General features: G+C 32.7%; 1 protein-coding gene across 1 annotated transcript; it reads right to left on the minus strand.

Annotated features, from left to right (window-relative positions):
- Nucleotides 1–3,250: 3,250 nt before the first annotated feature.
- Csn1s1 (casein alpha s1) lies at nucleotides 3,251–17,985 on the minus strand. Its single transcript, XM_070012392.1, has 16 exons — nucleotides 17,952–17,985; nucleotides 17,392–17,453; nucleotides 15,413–15,433; nucleotides 13,951–13,974; nucleotides 12,263–12,286; nucleotides 11,854–11,886; nucleotides 11,095–11,118; nucleotides 10,962–11,006; nucleotides 9,470–9,511; nucleotides 8,863–8,880; nucleotides 8,329–8,370; nucleotides 7,523–7,549; nucleotides 6,566–6,583; nucleotides 5,842–5,984; nucleotides 5,234–5,277; nucleotides 3,251–3,620 (listed from the first exon to the last, which is right to left on the minus strand). Coding segments are annotated over exons 1-15 (558 nt in total). The 3' UTR covers nucleotides 3,251–3,620; nucleotides 5,234–5,276.
- Nucleotides 17,986–19,913: the final 1,928 nt, after the last annotated feature.

A 19,913-nucleotide genomic window follows, 5' to 3' on the forward strand; every position in this document is an offset into this window, starting at 1 on the left:
GAGATGAATTATTAGTAGTAATCAGTAATTTTGAATAAACAAATTATAGTATACAATACAATGGAATATTACAGCACACACACACACACACACACACAGACACATGACACACACACACATTCACATACACAAATGAATGAGCACTAACAGTTTCCAACATCCAGAATTCACTTCATTCAAGACACAAATCATGAATCTATTTATGAATACTGAATAGCAGAGCCAAGATGCTATATAATGTCCAAAACAACCTACACACATATAGATTATTATTATTATTATTGTTGTTGTTATATTGCTGGTATTAGAGCTTACACTCTAAGCTCTGGTATTAGAGCTGAGGTGGTCTCCCTTAGTCCTTAGCTAAGGTGTTCTACTACATCAGCCATACCTTTACTTCTGGCTTTTTCTGTTTAATTGGAAAAAAGAGTCCCACAGAATTTTCTGTCTCAGCTAGCTTCAAACCCAATCCCCAAGACTTTGAGGAAAACAACTTGAAAAGCAACTTGTATATTCAACAAGATAATGAAGCTTTATAAGTAAATAAGTCTAGAGGGTAAATTGTATCACTACAAAAGAGATAGTCAAGACTTAATCTGATCTTAATTAGAATAATGTATTTGTAGATGTATTCAAGTAGGGATGAAGCTATGGTGGATCAGAGTGGGCCACAAATCCACTGATTGCTGTCTTTCTAAGAAAGATATTCCACAACTGATATTTGGTAGACACACACACACACACATACACACACACACACACACACACACACACACACACACACACACACCATATATATATATGTATATAAACAAATACATATACGAATGATGTATATATATTTCAAGATTAAGATTTCCAATATTATTTCAATTCTTATCATTTAATTTTAAATAATTGAAAGCTGTATCTCAGCTCCCTGAATAGCGTGGATTATAGGTCTGAATCACAGATGTCTGGTTCTCCAGGAATCATGAATAAAGTAAAATGAGAACAATTTTTTAAAATGTAGATTCGCAAATATATCTGCGATCAGTAAATATATTTCTGGGTTCCACTAGAGCTGATGATTTGCTCCTCTTGGAATGAACAGAACGTCCTGATGACTTCTTGTTTGTGATGGGATTTCTTTTGAGTTAAATTAATCTAACTGGTTCATGGAAAGTTCCCAGCCTCAAGGAAATAATTGGAACCTTGAAACTGACCTGTCCTCATACTGTCCCTCCAATGTGTGGACTAAGGCAATGGAAATCATTATCATGTCACCTATAGTGAAAACATACTACATCCCCAGGGAAATTTCATAGATGTTAAAGAATAACATACATGTTATTTTACTTCTGGTTTTGAAGGATATGAAAGGATTATTACAGAGTTGGGAAGGTGGCTCAGGGGTAGAGTGCTTGTCTCACATGCATAAGGCCTTGGGTTTAATTCCTCAGCACCACATAAACAGAAAAAGCTGGAAGCAGCACTGTAGCTTAAGTAGTAGAGCGCTAGCTTTGAGCTGAAGAGCTAAGGGACAGCGCCCAGGCCCAGAGTTCAAGCCCCATGACCAGAAAAAAAAGAAAGGATTATTACAAATTTAAATGAGGTGACACAGTCATAACTTAAGTATAGCAATTTTCAGGTCCAATTCTCGGCATTACCTTTTCAAGGAACCAAGCAAGTATATTTCTGTTTTCAGATTTTAAAAGTAAGTGGAAAAAAGTAGTAACAGAATAATTTTTTTCTCATGAGGAGAAGCTTCTTCTTCATGGGGCTACACTACAATTAAATTTTTGGGAATGTGATAGTTCCATCATCCTATGGTTAATCATGCCTTTATTAAATTGATTACCTTATTATTCTAGAAATCATGAAACAAGATCTACAAACTATCTTGGAAGCTTGGAGAATCTATATGCTATCAGAAACAGAGAGGGTTATTCTATGAAGATTCTGACCTGCCTGTTCCATTAATTTCCTGAAAGCTTAGTATTCTGAGTAACTTGAAAAGCCTTATCTACATTGAAAAAAGTTATTTCTCCTTACAATTCATAACACTAATATAAAGGAATATAACCAGTGTTAAATTGCTTCCTTTTGATTTTAAAGTAAAAGATATATGTTTAGGTTTATACATTCATGCATTTATATGTATATATTATAATTGGGTTGATGAACACATAATGACTCTTTTGATATATAATACAAGAGGCTTCGTCATTGAACAATATGATCTGGTAGATTTTTTTTTTTTTTGCTTATGTGGTGCTGAGGAATTGAACCCAGGGCCTCATGAATGCAAAGCAGGCACTGTACCACTGAGCCACCTTCCCAGCCCCATGATTTTTTTGGGGGGGGGTCCGGTCGTGGGGCCTGAACGCTTGGCCTGGGCACTGTCCCTCAGCTCTTCAGCTCAAGGCTAGTGCTCTACCACTTGAGCCACAGCGCCACTTCCAGCTTTTTTATTTTTGCTTATGTGGTGCTGAGGAATCGAACCCAGGGCCTCAGGCATGCAAGGCAAGTGCTCTACCACTGAGCCACCTTCCCAGCCCTGATCTGGTAGATTTAATGGCTCACTAATGGATCATGAGTGGTTGATTAGTGTAGGGTGGGAGTAGAGAAAGGCACATGTTACTGGAAACTTCGAAGATACCAGAAAACCTATTTTGAAGATATAGCTCTTGGTTGGGCTCATGAAGACACTGGACAACATACTGTGGGTATCTAGTTGCTGTCAAGGTTGACCTCTAATCTATCTTGCTATAAACTGAGCTATGATCAAGTAGATTTGACTCACACAGATTCAGATGACATCAGTAAATTGTATAACCATGCAAATTTCTGCTGTGCCTATAACAATCACATTGCTATTTCTTTCTGCATCTACATTCATATACATCTACATTCCTATACATTCACATAGGAAATATTCTATAAACAGCTGATTTTAAAGATCTTAGATCAAGCTTATAAATGCCTTATGTGGTCTTCCATCATCAGCCAGAAGAGAATATTAAAATAGAATCTTCAAAAGTGTCACAAAAATTAGCTAGAAGGTCTCTCTCTCTCTCTCTCTCTCTCTCTCTCTCTCACTCTCTCTCTCTCTCTCTCTCTCTCTCTCTCATACACACACACACACACAAATACACACACACACATACAAATACACACACACCACACACACACCACACACCCCAAACAAGATTATGTGAATACTGATGACTGGAATAATAATAGAAAAACATAGATTGTGCCTCAAAATGTAATTTATTGAAAAGAAAGAAAAATCTCAGTCACTGCACACATCACCTGAAATGACAACACTAACAGAAGGAGAAATTTGGACCTTAAACAAAATTTCTATCATAGAGAATTATTAGTAAAGCCTTTAATCCCCTCTGACCAGGTGATCTTTCATACTGGCATGATGCAATTCTAAGTCGACAATAAATTGTCTAGGAAAAGTTAGCTGAAGGAATGGATGATATGCTATCCAAAATAGTGATAAGTCAAGAAAATAATTTCTTGCAACATGGTGTTTTCCTACTCTGAAGTTGTAGTCAAAACCTTTGAGTAGGATGGCTTCACATGACAGACAAGAGACATTCAGAGAAGAGAAATTTCAGTCACATCTATAAAGAGAAATAGAAATATTTGGTTAGTTACATTAAATATTTTAATGGAAAGGGAAATTCTTCTTTTATGCTATGACATGGCAAAGCAATGAGAAGAACAGGCTTCCTGTATGTCAGAATCTTTTCGTTTTTCTTAATCTGAATTATTTAAAGCTTTCACCAATAAAAAGGGAAACTACAGAATGATGCTTTTAAAAATGAACTCCAAGAAATGGAGTCATGAGGTTTCTACAATTGTACTATTTACAGTTATTTTTTTCTTTTTTCCTTTTTTGTTTTATTCACTTCTGTTGCTGTTTTTTTATTTATTTTTTATTTTTATACCATCCCTGCCCTCCCATCCCCCGCCACCCTCCTCTCCCCCTCCAACGTTGTGAAGTTCGTTTTTCGACATAACAGCTTGTACATCTCATTGTTGCAATGGGCCCACCTATATCCTTATTTAAACAATCCGTTTTTCCCCTTCCCCTCCACAAATTATACCAACATCAAATACAGTGAAAACACGGGCTATACCGTGGGGGAAGGACATACAAAGCAACAAAGAAATATCTTATGAATATGTTAGAAGCAATAGCAAGAAAGAAAAACCATTCAAGTCCTTATCTTGGGGTTCATTTCGCCTAACATCAAATTATCTGAACTTTTCTGCTTGTCTCAGACATATATTGCAAATAAGGAAAACCATGGGACCTATGTTTCTTTGGGCCTGGCTTACTTCACTTAATATAATTTTTTCCAAGTCTTTCCATTTTCTAAAAAATGGGGCAATGTCATTCTTTCTGATGGAGGCATAGAATTCCATTGTGTATATATACCACATTTTCTTGATCCATTCATCTACTGAGGGGTACCTGGGTTGGTCCCATATCTTAGCTATGGTAAATAATGCTGCAATAAACATAGTTGTGCTGTCACTGTTTTTTTTTTAATATAATTTTGTCCTGTATATACGTTTATCTGTTTTAAGAAAGGGAATGGGAAGCTCAGAAATGGTGGGACAAAGGGTAAAGCAATTCACCAGTAAAACCCACTAGACACTATGTTGGAAATGAACTATACTTGGGTGTTAGGAGGGAAGTCAGGAGGGGAAAATTGGGAGAGAATGAGGGAGGGGATGAGACTGTTCAAAAGGAAATGTACTCTATTAGCTGACTTATGTAGCTGTTACCCTCTCTATATCGCCTTTACAATAAAATTTTAAAAATCAAAAAAAAAGGAAAGCACACATATGCACACAGACACCACCTGTGCATATGTACATAGGAATAATTAGAAGCCATAATATTGTTGATGAAGTAAAACAAATATTAGATCCTTTCAACAGGCAAACAGTTTCACTATGTGCCTGGCTAGAGCTTTTGGCAGCCATGATCCTATGGCACAGGATCACACAATTGGGTTTGCAAATCTCAAATATATCTTTTAAGGAACAATTAACAACTTTCTCACAAATCTGTATAGCCTATTCCTATACTATAAATTATATTAGCTAAAATTAGATGAATTTGAAGGTTAGTACTTAAATATATTATGACTTTGAAAAAGTCAAAGAGAGAGGGTATTCATGAAATTAATGAATTAATTAAATGTTCAATTTCTAAACTTACCAGGTGCAATAATTGTGGCATTCCTGAGAACAGTTTCAATTGTTCTAAAAAAATTGATAAAATCATATGATGAATGTAATTGGCAAAACAATCACTAAATCAAGCAAACATGAGTGCTACATATTTGGTCTATATGTCTAGTGAAAAGTATTAAATTTGATCACCTTCAAAATACAATCATATGATTTCAGTTAGGAAAACATATCAAGAGGTTCTAGAGGTTTCCAAATCTTTGTTCTGTTACTTATGCTGTATTTTTATATTTACCATATGTATGACTAGAAAAAAAACACTTAAAACTTAGTAAAATTGAAATGAAGAAATAATAAGTTACATGTTAGGACATTCCCTGTTTTCCTTTGGAGATCAACCTCATGGTAATGAATTTCAGTTCTAGCACATACAACACTGTTTCTCTGTTATTGAAAAAGAAATATAACCCCCAAGACTGGAAAGTATTGTTCATCTTCTATTCTAGAAAATTCTAGTACTAGGCCATAGGCATTAATTCACCATGTTTAATCAAAATCTTATTTTTTAGTATGTTCTCTGGGCTATTTTACTTTCTTTGGTAGAATACCACGATTCAGGAATTTGAATAAACTTACCACCACTGTGGCATGACAAATTTCTCAACGTTCTTAGGGGTAGTGGGCTTAAAGATGTCTACGATGGCTTGGACAGGAGCATCCTGCATGACTTGTGGAATGTAGAACCAAGGATTAAAGGGATAAGCAAAAGCCTGGGGGTACTGTAGGGAAGAGAAGAGAGCAAAGACAAAACACAGCAGTGTATCAGCAACTGCTATTTCAAATCTATGAAAAAAAATGCATCGTCTCACTTCTTTAATGTCATTAGTCAATACTGAACTTTAAGAACCCGCACTATTTACACTGATCTGATGATCACAGCTGAGAAGAAAGCAGTCCTATGAGACTTGTTATTATTTAATTCATAATTCATGGATATTTTGGACTAGAAAGAATATGTCCTTGTGGACACTGAGGTCAAAATATTCCAAGGACACTCAAGATGAATGAAATGAAATGACTTTGAGGAATGTTAGAAGTAGGAGAAAATTATTAGCCTCGTGTCTTTCCAAAAGCTAGAATTTGGGGGTCAAGAGTCATTTTCTTTACTGAAATTTCAGAATGGATGCCTCTGTTTACCTATTTTTAATATATTTAGATGTGAGAAATATTTGGTGGAATTGGGCTATAAAAACTGACGCAGCATTTGTTCTGACAATATAAAGAGAAGCTATTTCGGCCTTCCTATTTCCATATTAGAACATGTAGATCAAGTACATTCAACATTATAACATCAACTCACCTGAAGATAGAATGGGACCTGTTCATTAACAGATAGAAAATGTTTTATTATTTATATACAATTGAACACAATAATATAAATTATTATCAAAAACTCTTTTTAAGAAAAACTTAGAGTCACTCTCTTTAAAAAGAATTGCATAAAAATGAAACTAGTTCACTCTTTGCAATACAGGTGGATAATTGACTTTGTTTATTAGTTTTCTGCCAATTAAAGAGATTAACAAATTCCACACAGAATTGTGGGTAAAATATGATATCTACTGGAGAACCATTATCCCTAATTAATAACACAATGTTTTGATCTTGGAAAATAATTTCACCACTTGTTTATTCATCTCTTGTTTTAAATAATATATAATATATAAAACATAGAAATTGAGCCATATATGGCCCCCAAACCATGAAAATTCATACCAAGCTACAAACTTTAAAACTGCACACATTGAGATATGGAAGTTTGAGGGTAGATATGAAATTGTAAAAGTCTTTTAGTATTCCCAGAAGTAAGTAATCAAAGGTCAAAGAGGATACAAAATGTGTTCATAGTTATCTGATAGAGGTATCAGGCTTTGGATTGAAAATCCATATTGTTTGTACTACACATTACCAAAATAAAAAATCAATTTTGGGTAGCAAGAATGTCATGTTACAGTTTTTCTGATTTAAAAGTTTGGGCTAAAGCTATCTTCACTCAGAAATGGCTAATGACTATCCTTCCGTGTTTGCGTGACAACATGGCTCTCATCTTCCACAATGTTAGAAGTAGCACTGGAGAGGCCAGTAAGACATAACTTGAACAGCACTCATGAATGAGGCAATTAGTAGTAAATTAGTTTCTTCAAAACAAAACCTGAGTGCTTATAGAAAGTGTGACTCTATTTGGGGCAGTACTAAATCACACATACACACAGACACATACACAAGCACACACACGTTCTCATACACATCGATTTACCTGATGCATCACTTTCATAGGCTGTCTCTGCAAAGAAGAAAAAGAGAATAATTATTTTACTTCTTGAGACCAGATAAAAATTTAAAGTCACCAGAAATAACAAAATTGTAAACACTTATTAGAGTTTCAGGAACAGACCCATTTTTTTTCCAGTTGTTTTTGTTTTGTTTTGTTGCTTCTTTTCTAGACACATGAAGTCATTATCAGACTCTGGTGAGTTCTGAATAAGGGCTCAATGATAGGTGTGGAATGGGCCTCCCTATTTATCTGAAATGCTGTGGCAATCCAGGCCTCCTAGCTACTGGTTATTAGCTTGAAAATGAAATCAGAAACCGTGGAAGCCATGGTATGGGAGGCGTCTGTACTGTATTACTGACAAATGCACTTCATAGAGAAAACAAAGGATAAAAGGTTTTGATAGAGACAGATTCTCCAGATGATTTCTCTATATGTCTCCCCCCCCCAAGGGAACATAATTAAACTGATTTTAGGATTAGTAAAGATAAACTCCTCTTAAGAACCCAAAATTTGCAGATATTATAAGATTAAAGAATATGTCTAAAATTAATGTAACCATGGGGGATTATCACTTCATTGCTTGGCTTCTAAGAGACGATTCCATTTCAAAGAGTAGCAAAAAACAGTTCTTGTCTTTTGAATTAATTACTATAATTTTTTAGAGATAGGGCGTGAGAAAAACTCCTCGGGAAGAAAATACATATTCAAAACTCGGAAATTATGTACAGCAAATAAATTTAAACTTCATGATATATTTTTATTTCATAAGATATATGACAAAATATTACCATTTGCATTTGGTTGTGCTGATTCATTCTGTGAATTTGCTCCTGAATAAAAGAAAATACATTTTGAATATTTAAGCATCTGTTAACATATATTTATTTACTAATTCATCATGATAATATGGTCACCCAAGGAATTTAGGATAAATTTTATTCTATGCTAGGATTATTGAAAAATATGAGAACACTTGTTCTAACACTATTATTTGTTTTGTTGCTGTTGGTCATGGTGCCTGAACTCTGGGCTTGGATGCTGTCCCTCAGCTCTTCAGCTCAAGACTAGCGCTCTACCACTTGAGCTACAGCGCCAGTCTTGACATTTTCAGCTTATGTGGTGCTAAGGAATTGAACCCAGAGCCTCATGCATGTGAGGCAAACACTCTACCACAGAGCCACCTTCCCAGCCCCTCATTAGTAAATTTTAAATAAAGTATTACCATTCTTGGATGAGAGCTCTGCGTTTAAAAACCATGCATTATAAAAATATAACAAGTTAAAGAAATATTAAAATATCTTAGATTAAATAAATAAATTTACCTGGGCAAGAAGAGATTGCTAAAGAAAGAAAAAATGCTTCTTTTAGTGTGTTGATTATATTCATTTGCAACTAATCAATATTTACTAGATACCATCATTCACTCCAAGTACTGGCCACACAATTATAAAATTATATGAAGCCATCATTGCACCCGCATGACTTGTAGCCTTACAGAAGTGAATGACTCACTGTAGCTTTTGTAGCTAGGATACTCATAAACATTATCTTTAATGAATTTGGGGAAATCAACGATATATTCTCACCACAATATATTCTCAAGTACAATGTATGCTTCAGCGAGGTCATAAGAAGATTTGAGGTAAATGTAATTTAACTAAATTCTCACTGGCTAGTAATTATAGCTCTCATATGCAACTTTAGTCCACTTATAAATGGAAACAAATCTTGCCAGTACATAGGTGTAAAATTAGATAATTATTATTAATGGTTAAGGCTAGATGAAATAATTTCTTAAGAAAAAACTTAAAATTTAAATATTAATATTAATAGACATATGTTTAATATTTAAAATATTAAAACATTTTAAAAACTTTATTGTAGCTCTGCAGTGGAATATGAATTTGTATTACAAAAACAAAATATTACCAGCTGGAGTTGTCTGTTTTTGATCACTCTAAAAAGCTGTTCCTGTATGAAAGAAAAATATTCTCAATTTCTCAGGTATCATTCAGCTCAACCCACTATTTTCAGATAATTAAGCAAGAATCCCACAGTATCCTCTCCCTAAGTGAAACATAAGCAACTATTAATACTGCATAATTGCTGTCTTCACCATAAGTAAAATGGAATAATTTAGTGATTCCTTTTTAAAACATTAGAAATATTACTTTTATACTTACTTTAACTTAAAATAACTACAGTGTAGATATAAATCTGAGTATTGTAATACAAGTCTTGTCAAAAATAAAATAAAAAGCTTCTTGTTTTCTGACTGAAAATTTGTTTGTCCAAATTAAATCAGAATTTTCAATGAACAAAGTTTTCAAAAAGTAATGTATTGTCGTGTGGGAGGGACATACAAAGCAACAAAGAAATCATCTTATAAGTATGTTAGACACAATAGCAAGAAAGAAAAAAACATTTGAATCCTTATCTTGGGGTTCATTTTGCCTAACATCAACTTATCTGACTGTTTTTGCTTGACTCAGACATATACTAGATATTGCAAATAAGGGAAACCATGGGACCTATGTTTCTTTGAGCCTGGCTTACTTCACTTAATACCATTTTTTTCCCAAATCTTTCCATTTCCTAACAAATGGGGCAATGTCATTCTTCCTGATGGAGACATAGAACTCCATTGTGTATATATGCCACATTTTCTTGATCCATTAACCCCTGTTTTCACTGTATTTGATGTTGGTATAATTTGTGGAGGGGAAGGGAAAAACCAATTTTGTTTAAATAGGGATACAGGTGGACCCATTGCAACAATGAGATGCACAAGACATATGATGAAAAACGAACTTTGCAACTTTGGTGCTGGGTGGAGGGGGGGATAAGAAGGGGAAACAAAGGAGGAGGCAACAATGCTTGATAAGTAATGTGCTCATTGCCTTGCTCATGTAATTGTAACCCCTCTGTATGGTATTTTCACAATAAAAAATAATGAAAAACATAATGTATTTTATACTATGTAACCTTTATCTGGAATTTGTTATGTGCTATGAGTAATAAATGAATTTATATCATTAAATATTATTATAAATTGATTACTATTATTTTGTTAAATATACTCATTTTCAATCTATTTTATACTTTACCTATTTTACTTACCATAAATAAATAAGCTTAATATATATTCCAGTGGTAAATAATAGAGCTTTTTACTAAAAGCTTTACTAAGTTCATTGTGGCCAAACAGAAGCTATAAAATAAAATAGCCAACTGAAAACATGACATATATACTCTGAGTAAAATAGTTGTTATATTTGTTTTTAGAAAAGAATGAGTAAACTTTAAAGTCCTTCAAAATTCCTACTATTGATTAAAATCCAGCATATACTAAGAAGAATTCATTACACTATTATTTATGTTTTGATATCTCAGCTTTTGATAAACTTTGATGAAGTATTACCAGATAGTGCTGTCTGGACATCTCTTCAGTAGAAATGTGCTTCTGCTAAAGAAAATAAAGATTATTCAAGTAAATTTAATTGTACAAACAATATGGCAGTAATTTTAATTTTAATTTAGTGACTATAGCTTACCTCAGTGTTAATGGAAGCATCTTCCTTAATAAAGATAAAAACATGCAAACATTTAATACTTTGGGGTAAGACTATTAATCACCCAGGGACTATTCATAAATAACTATAACATGTAAATTCCCAGTCAGTTAAGATGAATAATTTGGGTTATGTATTCTGTTGTTTTCCTTTTCTAACGGCTTTTGCCAGAAGGTGGGTGGAAAGTAATATTTTTATTGAATTATTAGACCCTACATACTTTTCTTGGTTCAGTTTTTAATTTTGTAACCTAGATGAAGTAATTCTTCCAAAGTCAGAGTGAGGGATCTCTATATCATCTATGCTTGCTATCTTTACTCTGTAGATTAACTAGGGAATGGAATGAATGGTTGCTAGATGTATAGTCAACTGATTTCTAATCACAGAATGTAAAATGTATACATCATTGGTTTCAAAGGCAATATATTGTTGGGATTGTTAGTGATAGTTATATTAGAACCTGGGAAAGACAATAAGTAGAAATTAATCAAATAAAGAACACAAAACACTGGGATATCACATGTATTCAGGTTGACTTGTCTGTCCAGTAATAGTTCTGTGAATTTGTTTTCTTTTGGCAACTAGCCGCTTTCTTACTTTGTTGATGATTATGTACTAAAATTAGGATAATATCACCTACAAAGTGCCAAGAACAATGGAACTTCGTGGGAATCTGGAACCCTCAGACTACCCTGTTTCAGACTTTAACTCAAACTCCGAATTAATATTAAAATCATTTACCTCACTTGATGAGCTGCTGCTACATGCTCTCTGCTAAGAGAAAGAAAGCATTATGATGCTTAGATTTTTGAAGGACACTTAGTTCAGTGTCATCACAGAGATTGCTCACTCCTAGAACATCATAATTGTGTGACAGGTAAAGAGCAACTGTAATATATTGTCATGGAGTGTCAATTTTACCTGAAAAAATGCTAAAGGAAAACTGACTAACTTCCAAGAAAACTTAAAGACTCATTATTTTATTTTCACTTATTAAAATATTATTTTCACTTATTAAAATGAATCAATGCCATAATATAGAATGTCAACAATATAGATTTTTGTGATGCAAACAAATAATGAAGCAAACTGAACATACTATGTGCAATGTGTAAAAGTGTAAAAATCTTTAAAAATAAAAACACCTTACCGTAGGGTCCACGGCAACATGTTCCTTAAGAAAAGAAAAGAGAGGGACTTTATATTCTAATGGCAATAGTAAGATGTAAAAATAAAATTGCGAAAGGAAATAGATGACAAAATAGAAATTTGAGACAAAAATTTAAGAAATAAGAAAAAATATTTTCAACTTCAGTCTGAGCTGATTAAAGAAATTATCTTTCTAGTTCACATTTTTGAGTTTAGTGAAAATTATTTGAATACTTCCATTGTGGCAAATACCTATTAGAATATTAGCACTTTTCCTTTCAGCTAGTATAAATTAGTTTTTGGACATTCTACAGAAACATTTCATTAAAAAAATCACATGATAAATGTAAATGCACCCAAAGAAAGTATGGTTCCAATGGTATAAAAATAACTCAAGCAAAATGGATTTTTTTCTTCACTTTCATGACCAATCAGAACAAAGAATGGTGATTTTATATATTAAAAAATACATTGCAAATATTTGTTGATTTAGTTACCTAATTCTGTGGAAAGCAAGCCATAGTATCTTTCTTTAAAATTACAAAGAGAAATTATTTATTCATTTTCACAAGAAATACTTATTTTCTTTTCATATTGAGTTGAATAGTGTTAAAGTGCTTTACCTCAATAGATTCCATTGTAGTTTCCTGACTCTAATAAAAAGACATCATGAATCAAAAACAGTTAAGAAGATAGATGTTTTTTAATCTCATGAAATTTGAACACTATGTAGTCTTTCATTATTAAATTGATCAAATACACTTGTAGACAATCCAGGCCAAAAAAAAAAAGAATTATAAAGTGTTAATATACAAAACATTCTTCAGTTACATATATTGCTTTATAAAAATATCTCCAATGAAGAATTTAGTTACTTTTGCTTAGTATAGGTTAGGTGGATCATGCTTTATTTATTTATTTCTGCAGTTACTCATTAATGTTACTTATGTATGATTTATGCATGCATTTGACTATCATTCAATCAGTCATATAGATATATTGCATCATCATCATCATCATTGCTACATAGGTATGTCCATAAAATCAGTAGACATTTAAATTCTTAATAGAATTTATTAGTTATTTTTAATATGTGATTTAAGAATGTCAAGAATAGGATAAATTCTCCCTTAAGGAGAAAAAGTCAAATAAAACATTTCCCTATTTTAAATATATGTATTTTTGTCACACTACTTTTTAAATGCATCCTTTGGTACCTTGATTTCATCGTTCTGTTTTTCTGTCAGAAGTTCTCTCTGCTAAAGTTAAGAAAGAGTAGTTTGTACAATGTATTTTAAATATTAGAAACTATTAAAATATTTAAAATTCCATTGATGTTTCTTACCCTATTCAGGTCATTGATGATTTCCTTATGGATAGGGGATGAGATGGAAAAAGTGAAAAGAGAGAAAAATGAGTAAAATCCTGCAAGATATTACCCCTTGCGTGTTGCTGCTCCAAATTTCAAAATAATTTTCTTATCTACGAATAGCTAATATGAGAAACTTAAGTATTTTTGGCTATTATTTCTTTGTATAAGGTATGTATTAATGTATACTTGAACTATGTTAAAACAAAGTTTTACTTTGTTTTTATTTTTTAATGTTTGTACGCAAAGCTTTTAGGTTGCTTGATTTAAATACATCTTTCTTACTTGAAATGTAGCATGTTTTGTGGAGACATTCTTACCTGTCTGATGTCTACGGGTGTATGCTAAAATTTTTTAAAAGAAAGGAATAAAAGTTATGTTAAAATCTATTCAGATGAAGTTGGGTTACTTGTTATATCTTTCAAATAATGGCTTTGAATTAAAATTTGTTTTTTTTTTATCAAACCAGTTACAAAATTATAGAAGACTTCAACATAGATGGAGTATTATTTACGATCGAATTATCCAATCATGATGGGCATAGAGATTGCAAAGTTTATATTGGGTATGCAAAGGTAAGTTCAAATATTTGAGAAGTTAAATTAAAATTAAAATTTAAAATTTAGAGCAGATTTTTAATGAAGGAAAAGTTTGATTAATTTAAGTTAAAATATTTTTATAAAAATTTTAAATTGGTCTTCCCAGAAAAATATGCTTATGCTTTGGGAACAAATAGGCAAAACTTACAGCATTGTATCTGAGAACTTTTATTTCTTTAAGGATTGCCTGGCGAAGTGAAATTGTGAATTATGAAAGTGACATGATTACCATACAAAGTATACATGTATAAAATTATCATATTATATCCCCTTAATATATGAAAAAACATACCAAGTGAACTTTTATTTTTTTGGAACACTAGGTTTTGGTTAAATTTGCTATATCAGATTTGTCACATAAAAGAATAAGATAATAGATTTTAGTTTTGCCTTGTAATTTTAAAATTTAAAGAAAACAACTTCACTGGTTCCTTCTTCACTAGGTCTTGAAATTTGTTATATCTATATTTTAAAAAATGTCCAAAGGAGACACTGTGAATAAGGATTAAAGCAAAACAGAATTGAAAGAGTATCTGAGTAGATAAATATTTGGATACATTTGAAGGTAAATAGAATTGAAATGAAGAAGTCACTCAAGCCAGATGCTGGTGGCTAATGCCTTTAATCCTAGCTACTCGGGAGGCTGAGGTCTGAGGATCAAGGTTCAAAGCCAGAGCAAGCAAAAAGGTCCACAAGATTCCATCCCAAATTATCCCCAAATTTGGTAGGCTGTAAGAGTAGCTCAAGTAGTATAGTGTCAGTCATGAGCAAAAGACTCAATGAGAGCTAGATTTTCAGAGTTCAAGCCACAGTATGGCACTAAATTAATTAATTAGTTGATTAATAAAATTGTAAAACAAAGTCATTCAAAGTCAGCAGTAGTGGTTCATGCTTGAAATCTTAGTCATTCAGGAGAATGAATACTGATGATCATGGTCTGAAGACTGCCTAGGAAGGAAACTACATGAATCTCCAATTAGCTACCAAAAATCCGAAATTGGAGCTGTGGCTCAAGTCAGAGCACTAGCCTTGAACAAAAAAGCTCAGCAACAATATCCAGGCTCTGAATCCAAGCCCCAGGAATGGCATAAAAAAAGAAAAAGAAAGTCATTCGACATGTGGCTAATGTGGCTAAGCTACAAGACAAAGAGTAACTTGACAAGTATATGTATAGTCAGCTTACCTCATTGCTGTCTTCCTGATTCTGCAAAGAATATAATGTAAGCAAGACATTATTAAATTTCCTGTACAGAGTGGAGGATGAATTTCTTTTAGTAGAATGGTATGATAATGATTATTAATTTGAGATTCAGTGTGGCAAATAAGACCACGTTAAAAATCAGATGCTTGAGTTAATGTAAAGACAAAAAATGTTTGATTATTTTTCTTGAATAAGGATACTATTTTTATTGGTTTTTAAAGTTTATGTAAATAAAAAAGAATTCAAACTGTCAAGGCTTATGTCAAAGAAACTATAGTTCAGTGAAAGTAAGACAAATTGTTTCCTAGAGAAAGGAAGGACTAGCTTTGATCTGTAAATGTCAGCATATCACTATTTAAGTGGCACACTTAGAATGAAATGCACAATAGTATAGAATAGAATAGAACCAAACAAAATCATATACAGGAGTGGAGAAAAAAAATACTTACTTGAGCTTCAGCATGTCTAAAATGAAATTTCTGCAAAAAAGTGTAAGAATTATAAAGCAGAAATAAGTAAAATACAAAAATATGGCTGGATGCGGTGGCTCACACCCATAACCCTAGCTACTCAGGAGGCTGAGATCTGAGGATGGTGGTTTGAAGCCAGCCCTGATGAGACTTACATTTAATCACTCAAAAACAGGAAGTGGAGCTGTGGCTCAAAAATGGTAGAGCACTAGCCTTGAGCAAAGAAGCTCAAGGACAGCACCCAGGCCCTGAATTCAAGCCCCTAACCAACAAAAACAAACAAAAAGACAGTAATTATTTAACCACACACACACTGCTATTTAAGAAAGATATTTAATAATAATTGCAAAGTTTGTCAAGATCAAATTTCCCTGGGTACTGAAAGGAACAAAAAAATCATTAATTATTTTACTGACAAATATCACAGCTAAGCAAAATAGCTTATTTGTTTTAGACATATAATAGAGAATTGAGAAAAATACGTAAAAAGTCTTTCAAATGAAAAAAATGAGTAACTTTGATTAATTCAAAATGATAAAGAACTTGTTTGCATTTTGCAATTGTTTATATTACACGATGGTCCTAAAGTGACTAGACAATTATAAAAGTTTGGGTGCAAAATGTATACTTAATTGAATTTTGCCTGCTTTAATTTTTTTTTCAGTCATGGGGTTTGAACTCTGCCTGGGCGCTGTCCTCAGTTCTTCAGCTCAAGACTAGCACTCTACCACTTGAGCTACAGCGCCACTTCCAGATTTCTGGTGGTTAATTGGACATAAAAAGTCTCATGGACTTTCCTACCCAGGCTGGCTTTGAACCATGAGCCTCAGATCACAGTCTCCTGAGTAGCTAGGATTATAGGCGTGAGCCACTGGTGCCCAGTGCCTGTTTTAATTTAATCACCAATTAGATTGTATAAAAATGTCTCTCCACCTACAATTTGTTTAAGGACACAGTCAAATTTAGTATAATTGGAATTATGTGTAATTAGATGATTGTATAAATCTATGGCTTATTGGTTTCTTTGGAGTACTTCTATCTATTCCATCAGAAAACATAAGGTGACATAAACCATCTCAAGTGAGAGTTTGGCTTTGGGCCCTAAATTAGGACACACTTGAAAGAAATATTGGATACCTCCCACATGTTAAGATACATACTCATTCTCCATTATGTGGGAAAAGAGCATGATCACATTATGTAATACCAGTTATTGTGTTAGGCAATACCTTATTTCTTTTCTCTCTTTTTATTTTTTTAAAATTGTGAGATTATTAAATTTCAAATAGTATTTAGAGTTAGATGTTTGGGCAGATTACATAATGATGTGCCAAATGTGAATAGTTGCCCCATTTCTAATGTAAAGGCATGAATATGCAATAACCAATGTGGATATAAAATGGTACTCTGGAAAGATTACTCTATATTATGTTTGTGTCAGGTCATTTTCAACAAGAATATAGGACTTTCCTAAATTTCTATGGTACTTACAGGCCTGGCAAGAGCAACGGCCACGAGGCAGGTCAGGATAAGAAGCTTCATGGTGCAAAGGCCTACAACAGAGGAATTGGGGACGGGGAGAAAAGTCGTCTTATTAACGTTAAAAGATTTATTTTTTTAAATCCTTACTTTTTCAACAGAGAAACATTATGATAAAAGCGTGTTCATTGGAGAGGTGATATAAACTTAATGTTTTAAATTTTGTTACTTAAGGTAACATTTTTGCATTCTCTTTGTTCTTATATTTCTTAGAAATAGCAATGTTTGCCAGCGTTCTAATTTAGTAAAATTCTAAAACCATCATGAGAGCCTTAAAATGGTGATTCTAGCTTCATTAGAAAAATGGAGCAGCATCAATATTTAAATGAAATTAGTATAGAGCTTTTCCTCTTAGATGACTGGATTTGTTAATGTGGGCAATAACATAAAATCCACAGTGAACTGGCATTTGTTTTGACCAGAGAGTGTTTCTCTTTAAAAACAATCCCAGTGCATCATTTTCTTTGAGTCTTAAAAAATACTACTAGTTCACAATGTAGAAAGTTACTAACTTCCATCGAGTAATGTTTGTAAAGGCATCGTCATGATTTTGTGTTTTGCTACGTGATGAAGAGACTGAACGTACAGTTGATATGATTTTCAAATCACAGCATACCTGATTGCTAGAGTTCTGATGCACTGCAGGAACCTAGAGATCCTAACAGTTACATGTCCTGAGAAACTAATCTTCAGAGAAATTAAGGAAAACACACAATTACATGTTTTTATTTACACAGCATTTAACATGGTAATTCTGCTGTGTCTTACCCAAAACCTGGATGCTTTGGTAAAGAAGGTATATTGTATATTGTAAATTACAAAACTGTATATGCATTTTACCTTGACAAATATCTAAATTTAGTCATCTTCATGAAAGAACTCATCCAGAATTGTCATTAATGTACGTGCTATGTAATTAATTTTATCAGTGAAATGGTATGGAATAAAAATAGATTTGAGATAGACAGACAAAATGGTTTTTGCTTTGGTAGTTATAAAGATAAGTTTATTTTGCTTGACAGCTTTTCCCAGAAGTAAATAATATAAATATCCTATATCAACAAAATTAAAATTAAAGTATAACATTTTCAATGTATAAATCTCAGCTACAAAATATCCAATGATTTTTTAAAAACCATATTGACTAATTACCTAAATATTTGAGATAATAAAAAACTGCAAACACATTGTTAAGCTACTAGCATCTTGTCAGAAATAATCAATATTTTATAAACATGGAGAAGGTTACAAGTTCATTTTTACAAAGAATGAAAGAAAGAGACATCAAATCCTATCAAATTTTCCATATGTGAACACAGTACCTTGAACCCAAGACTGGAAAGGAGCAAGCCAGGTGATCAGCTAGGCGATGACAGATGTCTTTGGTTCACAGCTATTTAAGCCTAGCAATTAGCAAAATGCTAATTTTGTGGTTTTTGGTTCAAACAATAGGCTTATTAAAATTCTAAGACTCTTCCAAATAAGAAATTAATTTCCTACCCACTTCATTTCCCGGAAAGTTCTGAGAGAGGTTTTTAACAAGGAGTGATTCATGCAGCGATGACAGATTATGCAAGAAGTCGAATGGCATTTTTCAAAATTAAAATACAAAAAGTTACAGATGTATAGTTATTGTAGGAATAGGATTTTATGTTTCATGGACAATTTTAATTAATAGATTAATATATTGACATATTAATAAAAATCCTTTGTCTTTTGAAAAATCAATTCTTTCAAAGGAAATCCTTTAAAAATAGGATCTTCAAAAACTTTCAAATTTTAACAATTTCCCGGCTAATAAATGAATTTTCATGTTTTAAAATGTAATTTGTCATCTAGTATTTATTTTATTTGTTGTATGGAGTAACTAAGGTTGTATGGGTTCTGATCTTTCTTTTAAGAAATGAAAATAACTCTTCTACAAAATTGTTGGTATTTTAACTACACAAGAGAATTTTTTTAAGTAAGATATTTACAGTCATCTACTAATTGTGTATTTATTGTGGTATTTCCACACATGTATAAGAAGCACCCCAAACAAAACCCCTTCTTCATCACTTTTCTTACAAAAATATATTCTTAAAACAATTTAAACAGGTTTTACTGTTCTATTAGCATCCATGCATCTGAATTACTTTGACCAGATTTAGCTCTATCCACATTCTTCATTACCCCCCCCCCCGCTTCCCTCCACACAACAGAGCCTCTTATTCACTGTCATTTTTAAGTTACGATTTTTTTTATTTTTTAACTAATTATACTAGTTTTACTTTGTGCAAGGCGTTTCACCAGGGTAGTTCACACATGTATGTATTATACTTTAATCAAACTGTTGTCCTCAGTTTCACTTTTTCTTTGTTTCCCTTATTTCCCTATTGTACAACAGCTTTCAACAGCTTTCAATGAGATACACACACACACACACACACACACACACACACACACACACACACACACGATGTGTTCCAGAATTA

Source organism: Dipodomys merriami, unplaced genomic scaffold (assembly GCF_024711535.1).
Source record: "Dipodomys merriami isolate MVZ:Mamm:240054 unplaced genomic scaffold, mDipMer1.0.p SCAF_9, whole genome shotgun sequence".
Lineage (NCBI taxonomy): Eukaryota > Metazoa > Chordata > Mammalia > Rodentia > Heteromyidae > Dipodomys > Dipodomys merriami.